The sequence below is a fragment of the Callospermophilus lateralis genome, chromosome 3, assembly GCF_048772815.1.
Source record: "Callospermophilus lateralis isolate mCalLat2 chromosome 3, mCalLat2.hap1, whole genome shotgun sequence".
NCBI lineage: Eukaryota > Metazoa > Chordata > Mammalia > Rodentia > Sciuridae > Callospermophilus > Callospermophilus lateralis.
Genome location: NC_135307.1, coordinates 24,162,566 through 24,174,411, shown reverse-complemented (window position 1 = coordinate 24,174,411; position 11,846 = coordinate 24,162,566). Strand labels below are relative to the sequence as shown.

The window sequence follows — 11,846 nt, the reverse complement described above, 5'->3', positions numbered from 1 at the left end:
TCCTATTAGTTTTATTTTATGATACAGCTATTAATCAAATGGACATAAGAACGTTAGTGCCTTTAAACTATATACTGTGGTTTGATAATATACTCAAATTTTTTAAAATAAAAAAATATGGTACAAAATTGTTGTCTATTCTTTTGGGGGTTACAGTCTTTAGATATTACTTATGTATAAAACTATATTGTTTTTAATCTTAAAGGGAAACAAGATATATATAGTTACAAATATGTGCTCTTGGGATCTTAGATTACTGAACCTCAGCTATGGGGACTAAAGGACAAACTTGAAATTCAAATGTCAATAGAAAACCCATTTTATCCAATTCCCTGATACTAAGGGTAGCCTTGTATGAGTGATTCCAAAATTATTGATAGGAATTAAACTTTCTCCAATTTTGCAACTGAAGAAAGAATGATCGTTTGCACCTTTAATTCACTGTAGTTCACCTACTTTGGGAGGAAAACACGGCTGTAGATGAATGGCCAGGGTCCTGTCCCCAATGCCTTCAGCTCGGCATTCTCTGTAGACTGAGACTAGGAATGAGTAGAGCCACATTATAAGTGCAGGAACTGGGAATAACAGCCCAGTACCATCAGACCCAGTGGGGTTCCCCTGGATAGGTATCATGAAGTATAATTCACCCACTGAAACATATACACCATATGCATGTTTCATAAAGTAATTATTATACAAAAAGTCCTCAATAGCACACTTATTTAAGCATGTCGAGTTTTTTTCCTTTCAATCCCCTTTTCACCCTCAACATAGAAATATATGATAAATATCTTGTTTTCACATGTTTTCTCTATGCTATTTTTAGATAAATTTTTTCCTTTTCTGTCTTTATAAAGTTTCTATGTTTCAGGGGCTAATTAGTCTCCCTTTGTAAGTTTCAAGGTGAAACTCTGTGAAGTCTTCTAATCTTTCTGCCTCCTCTCTTTCCTAGCTGGTACTTTGATTTTCTTCCAGTTGTCTCCATCTGCCTAGAAAGTAACCCTCAAATTTCAGATGGTCATTCTAAACGTGCAGATTGAGGAATCATCCCCGGTATCTGCAAATACACCTGGCAGGAAACACTTTGGCTAGCACCTACTCTAACACATTAAACACCAAGGCCTTGACCACGTGGCCCGAGTTCAAGGATGCATTATAAGTCAGTATTTGGGAACTTTCCAGTTGGGCTCTACCCATGCTGTCTAAAGCCTAGGTGACAGACTTTACCTTTACATAGATAATAGCTTCCCTAACACAGTAATTATTCAGGTAACCCTTGGGTTCTGCTTGCATCAGCAATACCCCTTCTTTCTCAAGGAAGAATGAACACCCACCGAAATCAGAATTTCTTCCTTCCCAACTTGGATCTTTTCACTCAGGGGTTCTCCCCAAGAAGAGAGGTAACAGGGCTACTATTTAGCCCAATGACATTTGAGTAGTTAAAGAAGTACTGGGATGTTAGAGGTTTATGTTCTTCTGACAGGTAAACCCCTGTCCTGTCTTTCGGTGAGGCAATGGGCCTCAGTTGAAATAGTGGATTCAGTTCTTCGTTTCCTCTCCTTTATATAATATCTTTTTAAAAATAATAAGCTCTATTACAATCATACCTTTAACCAGCTAATCTAGAATTCATCTCTTGCTGAAATTCTTCTCCAGCCAATGCCGGACTTCTTGAAGGTTGTAGCAGAAGGGGCCCTTTCCTCCTAGATAAGCGATCTTCTGTCTCTGCACAATGCACACACGTTCAAAGGCTACCCCGTAAGCTACATTGGCATTGTTGTCCATGCGGTCAGCTACAACCCGGCACTGGGGCGGCAAGGAGAAACGCTCCAGAAGCTGCTGGGCTGCTGCACATCGCTCTTCCTGATTCCGGTGCTTCTTCACCTCAAAAGACAAAGAGGAGTCCCCAGGCACCGCCCAACCATCTGAAGGATGAGCCTCATCAATGTAGACCAACAGGAAGTCCGCCACTGATGAAAACTCTTCCACCAGTTTGCTGAAGGCTGGTAGCTGGCTAGTAAAAGGAGGTCAAGTGGCTGAGCCAAAGTTGACCACCAGTGGGCGCTCCGGACTGGCAAAGTCAAGAAGGTGGCATTCTGCTCCATCTGAGGTCTTCTCCTGGGCCCCACTTCCACCATGGTTACCGCCTTCAGGACTGGACACATGTACCACACTGGAATTGGGGGCGTCTTCACCCAACTTCACCTAATGGTGAAGGCATAAGAGAAAGAAAGAATTCCATATTAAACACATTGCTGCTTCAATTCACTCTAATAAAACTGACTCTAATATAATTGACCCTAATAAAAAGTGGAATTTCCTTCAGAGGCTGTGGGCAAACGTATATTGATTTGAAGAAAAAGGAGGCATGACAGGTGACATAAAGGATGGCCAAGAGAATAAGGATCTTTCTCATCTGTATAGAATTCTTTTTATCTTGGAAGACACTGCAGTAACCTCTTTTCATAATTAAGTTGAGGTTGGTATTCTTTACTAGCCTTACTTTGCTGTCAATACTTAGCAAGCAAGTGATTAATTAACTTCATTTTCAAAGTTAGAAGCAAATGGTCTCCTTCAAGACACATTATCAGGGTCTTGGGATATGCCGCCTCTTTTTGAATTATAAAATACTCAGGCATCACCTAAGTTTTCACCTACGGAACTAAGCTTTTTAATCTCAACCAAGGTACAATAACACAAATGGGCTCCAAACCTGGCCAGAGCCAGAAAGTCTGGAACCCATCAATGACAACAAGGACAACTGACCCAAACTCTGCAGCAATTTCCCATCTATAGAACTGATATAATAACACCTGTCTTCCTCATACAGTTATTAGAGGATAATATAAGGAAAAGAGCACTTTGTACTAGCTCTGCATGAGTGTATATTGCATTATCAGCTACCCTACTGCATCATCAGTGTACCCTCTGAAAGAGAATAACACTTTTCTTGGGAAGTTCTGTGTTTAAAATAAATAATCCTGAGAAGAGATTGGGGCTCCTCCCCAGCATGATGCCTCCCTAGAGTTTTTCACTGTTACTGCTTCGGTATGGTTCTTATGACTAGAACCTTATAATTTTCGTTAAAAACAAAAACATAATCCTACCGTTGGTTAATTTCTCATTTTACATGTGTTTTTGTTTATTTATTTGTTTTCCCCCACTTTACCTAGGAAGCCACAAGCCACACATTTTTCTATCATATAATTTATCAACAAGCTCCTATGAATGATAAAATTTCCAGGTGAAATAAGTATACTCAGATATCGTGCCATGTTAAAATAGTTGCACACGGTTAAAATAGTTGAACACTGAATAATAAAAGAAAGTTTGTGGCCTTTAGATCTGTAAATTGATAATAAAAAGCAGGCAACATAAAAGAGCCAATTACTTCAGTTTGAATTAACACAATTGGATCTTTCCCTAGAATGGTTTAATCAAAGCCAATAACATTAGGGAGAGCTTACGGCAGTAAAATTGATTCTTACTATCTTTAATATTACAAAACACTTCCAACTGGATCGACTTATTTCCCCTCATATAAATACAGCCACACATAACGCTGCTGCTGACTGAAGTCACTTAGAAGTGAATTGTTTAAGATGTAACAATCCAAACTGATTAAAAAACACCCAGGCTTTTATTTAGCGGCTTCTATCCAATGTTAATGCATAACTCATTTCAACACTAGAGAAAGAAAAGAAGTTCTTTCTCTCCCTACTCAAAAATCCTAGCAGGGCAGGTTTGAAACAGGTACTATTTGTTTCCTAAAAGAATTATTAAAATAATCATCTTTCTCCTCAGACAAGAAAGCTGTTGGTTTGATTTAAACAAACACATCTGGGTTCAGTCACTACCCATGGAAAATTATTATATTAATTTTCTTGGCTAATCCGCAAATGACTCTAGATGGGGGAATCTGAGAAGCCATCTTTAACTGGATTATTTCAGGTGAACTATGCTAGTCTTTGATGTACTAAAATATACTTCACACTTAAAGATACATATTTTAAAGATTTTAAACCCTTTTTAATCTATGGGTTCTATGGGTTATTTTTTTGTAGATGCAGGTGGTGACCGGCATCCCCATCACCTTCTCATTAGATCTTTTCTACTAAGATACTAGTTATTATTCTAGAAGGGTTGCTTTTAACAGAGCTGTGTGTGCTGGGCTCCTCATCATACTGAGATAAGACAACCTAAATGCATTCATATCACTGTAGAGACGTCTAATTAAGTAAGCAACCTTCACGCAGGAGAAAAATAATCTCTGCACTATTGACTGTCAGGTTTTGGAGGGAGTGAAAACATCCCCCTGCATTTTGGAGTCACTGGTGAGACCTACAAACAATTGTGTGGTCTTGATAAAATGGGCCTCTGACCCCCTAACTCTCATCTAAGCAGAACTGTTGATCCCTTGTGTTATTCCTGACGATTCAACTGAATAATCTAATTTGATGCTTTGGTCACAGGTGATCTCTTGTTACCTGCAGTTAATTTTCTTAGAAAGTTAATGCACACTTCTCTTCTTGGAATGGACAATTCATCCAAAGAAGTCTTTCCAAATTTGACTAGTATGCCTTAGAAAATCTAGGACAAGTACAACACTGTCACTCTAAAGTTAAAAATTAGGAAAGTTAGCAAACACATGATGCTCTTTGGGGAGGGGAAGTTAGCATTTTGTTAGGCTAGGATGCACATGTTTTAAAATTTTTGTTGAATGGATTATCATAAATGCTTGTTGTTATAATCCTGGATCAGTGAGGAATTTTACACTTAATAATAAACTTGACCCACAGTGAAATAATAACATTTGGGTTATGGATAAACTCGCTGAGGCAGATAAATTGAGAAATATGAATCCCAGAGACCTCCTGTAGATTACTGCCACAATCAACACCTGATGTTGTTGATTTGCTCTTGATTATCTCAGCTGGTTAGTGAAGAAAACAAATGTGGCTAATCTTCTTTATTGTGTTGAGCCGCCACAGGATTCAACTATAGGCTAGAATGTCATAAATGCACAGATATTCTCATTCATGAAGGTGACCAGGTAAGAGATTATGCATAGGTATGATTAATGCTATTAATAATACTAAGAAGGAAAAACAGACACCTGTGATCCATAAGTCCAAATATTAATAGACCCATGGTCTGCTTTTGCAAGCATCATATAACTAATCATAAATTGCTAAAACCCGATAGAGGACAACTTAGCTAAAATAAAGAAGAAGAGATTTCAGTTTGCGCTAAACAAAACAAAAACCTTTCAAAGGACATTACTGTTCATTCTCATCTATGGGTTTTATTGCCATGAAAATTAAATTCCTATTAGACCAGAGTTTCCAATGCAGAATTTCTTGGTTTTCTTGGTTAACAACCCTGCTGAGATGGAATTGGAGAATCACCATCGTCTTCCACGGTGGAGAATTCTTTGCTCTCCCCAGGAGGAAAGCATTCCTTGACATGGAGCCAAGATGATGAAGAAAATAAAGTTGGTCCCATAATAACATTAAGGCTGCAGGAAAGAAGCTCAACAAAAACAAGTTATCCCCTGGTACTCCCAAACTTTGTTTTAATTTCCCACAGTGGCACAGAAAGTCTCCTGGCCACAAGTTACCTATCATCTTAATTTCTCCTTCTTAGAGGGTTTGTGTTTGGTTTTTGTCCTTAATGAGACATATTTGCCAAAGAGGCATTCAAAAGGCATTTTTTACTCTTGCGGAAGAGTAATTAGGTCGGTACCTCTTTCCCTGCCAGCATTAGCCACTCTAAAGAGAACCCTGCCCAGTATTTAATGCCCAAACACAAGAAGCATCATTTCCACTAATTGGTCTTGAAGTTCCGATGTTCCCAAAGGGTCCCTTTATTTCACAAGGATCAGAAAGGACATACGTAAAATGTGATATCGTCATCACTGACTTTTATCTCTCTCATCTGCACCTAGTACAGTTGTTCTTTCTTATGTTTTTGCAAGCAACATGAACAACACCAACAAAGGCAGCAAATAAAGAATTTGCATGTTTACAACAGAGGGATCTCTGGCCCAAGTTCAGGGGCTGCAAGGGACGTGTTTGTGAGTGTGAACATGAGCATAAATATATAGCAAGTATAAACATATGATTCCCTTGATGTTGGGATTCCTTTTACTGACACCATTCAGGGCATAAGGGAAGAGGATGCTGCTTCTGGACTGTGAAATGCAGGGCAAGGGGAAGAAAGAACCATTCATCCAGTGAGAGCAGAAACAGAGCATATACCACTAACCTTGGTGTTGTTTTTTTTTCTTCTTCTTCTTCTTGTTTCTTTGTTTTGCTTTGCTTTGCTTTCCAGAGAAAGGATTTTGCATAAACTATCCACATAGTCTCATGACAAAAAGAAAAGTGAATCTTACAAATGGGGGATGGTTGCGTGGCAGAATATTTACACATACTCCTTGCTATCCAAAGTCCTGGAACTGGCTTTATTAACACCAGGAAGTTCTCAAAATCTTTGATATAATCACCAGGCTACATCAACAGCCTTGGAAACATGATCAAGCAACCATCATGCAGAGATTTAACCACTTGCCTTCAGATTGGCCAGATAAGTCAGGGCTGAAGAACAAACTACCTACTCCTTCTAAGCTCAGTGCCCGTCTTCGCCAATTCTTTCATTTGTACCTAGAAAAAGCAGCTGTGAGCCCTATCATGTCCCAGTGAATTAGCCAAGTGATGGACAAGCCCTGGCTGTGGCCTTCTTTGTGATATTTGGGGGACAGTCTCTCTCTTAAAGGAGCCATTTTCCATCGTAGGAACTTGTGTCAAAAGGCTGGAGGTGAATGAAGAGGAGGAGGAGAATGTTAAAGAGACCCTTTCAGAACCCAAATTACAGGTTCAAATGAATATGTTTTCTGTATCGCTGCAATATTAACCGTGCAGAAACTGAACTGCTTGTCAGCATCCATACTGTGTATTGACTTTTACACTTCATTTAGGCAAGAGCCGGACTCCCAGACAGGAAAGTTTGCTTATTGGTTGTGTTTTCTGAGTCTTTGCGCACCAGCACAAGGATCCAGTGTTCAGATGCAATGACACCGACTCAAGAAACTTAAATAACAAACATCTCCTACTGACTTCAGAGTCTCTCATGAGTTTCTATAGACAGTCTTTTCAATCAGACTTTTGCACAGAATCCCCTCTTACTAATCCAATTTAACTTTAAATCTTTCAATATTTTAATAAACAAGTATTCTATTAAATTTAATTTTGTTCCCTCTTTTTTTTTTTTAATTATATCCATGCTGCCTCTGGTGTGGGTAAAACACAGGATCATACTTTTCATACAATTTCTCTAAATATCTTCCTACATATCTGACATTCCCCCACTCAGGAGAATGAAAGCTAGAAAATGATATGTCTAATTGTATCCCACATGGACACGCCCCTCATTCTAGAAAACTCTGCTTCTGGGGTGGTAGCCTCACAATAATGCAAGTCAAAGTTAGGAAATACTGTGATGCCATCTCAGGCAGAGCCTCCTCTAGGGCCTCTAGAAACGGCCACGCCCAAAGACAGTAGCACAGATGGCAACAGCATTCTGTGAAGTAACTCAACCTGTTTGAGAGGTTCTGAATGACCCTCAAAAGCCAATGCAGCAACCACTACCCCAGTCATACTTGAAGCCAGAAAAATACTAAAATTCAGTTCAAGCTGTGCCTCAGTGTTTCCATTCATTACACACCCCAGTCCAGTCTTATTTCTGGATAGTTGGTTCCTGGGGTTGCTTCTGTACATGGTAACAATGACATAAATCATTAAAAGCCTAATAACTTCAGTCATGAACTTGGCCAGTCATAAATCAGTAGGTAGAGACAAAGAATGACAGAAGAGGAAGATGCCAACCACATGCCAAAAGAATAAGCAAATCATTCAGCCTTTCCAATTTCCTAGAACGTGGATAATGACATATTACAACACAACAGAACACTGTACATTAATTAAAATATAAATAATCAAATTTCTTATGGAGGCATTTGTTTATTTTCCCATTTCTATCTCACTAAGCTGCTTAGTAGGGGGAAAACTTGGTAAGTGTGATTAACATTATAGCTCCTAGAGTTGATATAATGAAGAGATGACATTTATATTAGACATATATGCACATAAGTGAAATTCTCCCAAGAAGTTTTTTTTTTCTTTTATAAGCAAAAGTTGATTGTATTTCCAAAAAGCAAGACTTTAATATAAGGAGATCAAGACTCTGACATTTCCATGTTATCAGCTAAGACATGCAAAATACAGAGGCAGATGAGGGAACTTCCTAATTAATAATATTTCATATGCCTGTGTACTCATCCTCCTCCAAATTCCCTGCCTTTATTTACAGCAGAAGATAAAAGTTTCACATTCAATATGCACATTTGTATCTGATCATTTCAGCACCTACTTGCCCACATTTCTCATCTGCCTCCACATACATGATATAAATGAGATTTTACTATTAGCACTTTGAGCATCCATTCCTATTTGCATCAAGGAATTGACATTTACTAATAAGAGTTCTTCCTATTCACCTGTCTTTAGGGCAATAAATGCAAATCCTCTGCAGGTGACCTCAATAACAAAAGACATGTGTCACAGTGAAAATTCCCTAATTCACAACAGATATTCTTCTCTTGTATATTTGAGTTTTCAGTGGAACAACCCTGCCCTGGCTTCCTTACTTCTTCTATTTTCCTGGTGCAGAGCTTTATTTTTTTTTTAGTGTTTATTTTCAGAGGACTCATTCCCTTTCCCCTCTATTATTGCTGTCTCTGTTTCTGAGGTTCTGACTGCTTTCCATGTGCCACTGCGTTGAACACCTGGCTTCAATATTCCTCGCAGACTCCTGATCCTGACGACTTCTACAACATCCCCCAATACTGTTGGGGAAAACCAAGGAGAGTCTCCTCTGGTAACAATGTTTTGCCAAATGAACTATTTCTTCCCAAACCCAGAGGGTCTTCAGGAGCCATCCTTGCTGAGCGTAGCGGATGGGAGCAAACTGACAAAGGCCAGGTGACCAAGCATTCCGCTTTGCCCCTTAAGATCTCAGTTGAAAATGTTCCACCCATATCTCCAAGCAGTCACGGACACCAGAATTCAGCTCTGGTTTTTCAAAAGTAGCTGGGGACAACACTCTCGGAGATAAGGCAGGCCACTGTGCTCTAAAGCTCAGGGCAGAAGATGGTATACCCAAGCAGCTCCATCAGCTCTTACAACACTATGTTTTTACTTGGAGAAACAAAGTAAATTTGGTTTCCCTTACAAAGTCTGGATTCCTGACAGGCACTTTGCAGATCTCTCTTTTACAAACTGATAGCCAGTAACTAGGGACTCAGAAATCCCAGGCTTGCTCTTATTAACTCTCACCCCTACCAGAAACAAAGCTGCTGTGATGCTCAGTCTCACTTACCAGGAATATTTTGATGTCAATTCCCTGACAGTTTTGAACTGTCTTTCCTAGTGCACCTCCTATCAAGCAAAACATCAAAATTCCTGCTTTTATAAGAGCCTAACAAACGCAGCATCTCCCCTCCCCCAACATTTTCTGACTTTACCTAAAGTTATTCTAGGGGCTCAAAATCCTCTACTCCAGAATCATAGCAAGATAATAAGAACCTTTATTTAAAAGACTTGTTATTAGGTCATACAGAGTCCTGAGGGCTTAATATCTGTCACTCCCAAATCAAACCTGTGCAACAGGTGTAGAAAGTAAAGGTAGAGGCTCACTCAACCTCACAGCACCACTCACAGAACCACCAGGCAGGTCCCCAGATACAAGTTCACAGCTCTCACCCCAATGCCCCCTTGGCCTCCAGCCCCCAACATTCTAGCCCCCCCTGCCTGGATGACCTAAAGAGGAGCCCTCTGGGGTCAGCTCACCTGTTTGTAGGCATCCAGGAGGAAGCTCTTCCAGACGCAGCGCAGTCCCTCTGAGGTCAGCATGCGCCGCCACTCTCCGCGAGTGGACTTGGAGCGGCTCAACAGCAACACCACGTGCTTGAGCAGAATGACCGAGTCATAGAGCGCCAGGAAGAGGCAGTTGGAGAAAAAAACTGGCAGAATTTGCAGTGTGATCAGCAAGTCTACGCTGAGGATACCCATCTTCTCTGCCTCCTGAGTCAGTCCCCTTGTGCGCTCTGGTTCCCCTTCACCCTCTTATTTAAAAGGGGGGTGGTGATAGAGGGGGGGTGGGGGAGGTATGGGGAAGGTGGGGGGTGGGGGGAGAAGGAGAAAAACTAAATTAAAAAGAAGCCCAAGTTGTCTCCTCTTTCAAAGAAGCAGAAATGGCAAGACCAAGTTCAGTCTCTCCAGCCCAGCAGTTGGAGTGTGCCCATCAATTCATTCAATTCGGAGCTGCTGCCTTTTTTTTTTTTTTTTTTTCAGGATTTAAGATGTTTAAAAAAAAAAAAAAAAGAAAGAAACTGGCATACCCGTCCCTAATCCAGTTACCCCTGTCAGAGTCCGTTAAAGACAGGCAGCTCTACTTTCATTTCCAAGTACCTATGAGACTGTGGCAGAGACTGCAAAATTTTTCTTTAGCTTTTCATTGTCTCTATGTTCTTTAAACGTAGCCTGTTTCTTTCTTGAATTGCCAGAGTTTTTTAAAAATGTGCTTTAAGGGTGGTTTCTTTCTTTCTTTTTCTTTCTTTACTCCGTTTTACACACAACTTTCTGTTCTTCTGCTTTTCCCAGCCTGTCTCACTCTCTCCCTTCCCCAGGAAGGCGAGAAGACCTGGCTCTTCTTTTCCTCACTCCTCTGGCTTTTCCTTCCTGCTATCTGTATGTGGTGCAAAACGCCTCTCTCTGCGCCCAGCGAGGCTCCCTGAAGCCTTTTATACATTCCCTGGCTAATTGCTGCAATAGAGAAATGAAAGCCTAATCTTGCTAAAGATCTTGACGTCATTGAGAAAGAGGGCTTTACTTTGGCCAGACTGCAGTGAATAGAAAAGCAAAACTCGACAACTTTTTTTTTTTTTTTTTTTTTAAGAAGGGGTTGGGGAGAGACACTGGAATTTTGCTTTGTGATTTAAAGAGAGAGAGAAAAAATTATACCTTTGACAGCTTTCAAGAAATGCTTTCAAACTCAGGGCAGAGTCGTTTAATATAATGTGTAAATTAAAGTGGTAAAAATCTCTCCTATGATTATCATTATTAATTGATTAGGGGTTTTGGAAAGAAAGGATCCTGGCAGGCAGGTAGAAAAGAGAAAGACTAAGTCCAGATGCTTTTTGCTCCATTTCTTTAGAGAAATGGTATATGCTCTTTACACTTTTATACGATCACTCTGTTCTTCATTATATTTGTGACCTAGGTCCTTTAAATATTTTTGAGTCATGATCTTATTTAAGAAAATGCAAAGTGGGTTGTGAGAAGACTTTTATACTATTTGAGTACCATCACAGCATTTCTCTAAAGCTTCTTGAAGAAACTTAATACAAGTTTTCTTTTTAGTTTTACTGAAGCTTCCAATGACACACACACACACACACACACACACACACAAACAAATCTTTTAGACACAGAAAGAGCTAGGTGACCTGACCTTCTCTGAGCTTTATTTTGCTTCCATGAAGATGAAATTAAAACTTTCCATTGGATGGCACTCAGATGCCATAAGGCTGAGAAATGAATGATTTGTAGCTCTTTTCAATTCAGTACTTTCCTGCTTCTGTTAGTATAACCCCTAAGAGACCTGAAGCTTTAGGAAACCTTCCTTTGGGCTTGCAAAAAAATTAAAATGTATAGATGGTTAGAGAAACTCTGGATTGGTGCAAGGTGCCACATTGACCTCAATGACTTGCCTCTCCCACTGGTCTCGAG

The 11,846-nt window shown here is 39.8% G+C and overlaps 1 protein-coding gene across 1 annotated transcript; it reads right to left on the bottom strand.

Moving 5' to 3' along the window:
- Positions 1 to 1,524: 1,524 nt before the first annotated feature.
- On the bottom strand, positions 1,525 to 10,216 carry Dio2 (iodothyronine deiodinase 2). The gene is given in 3 exon segments (XM_076849789.1): positions 1,525 to 1,632; positions 1,635 to 2,205; positions 9,906 to 10,216. Coding segments are annotated over 3 exon segments (816 nt in total). The 5' UTR covers positions 10,128 to 10,216; the 3' UTR covers positions 1,525 to 1,609.
- Between the last annotated feature and the right edge of the window lie 1,630 nt (positions 10,217 to 11,846).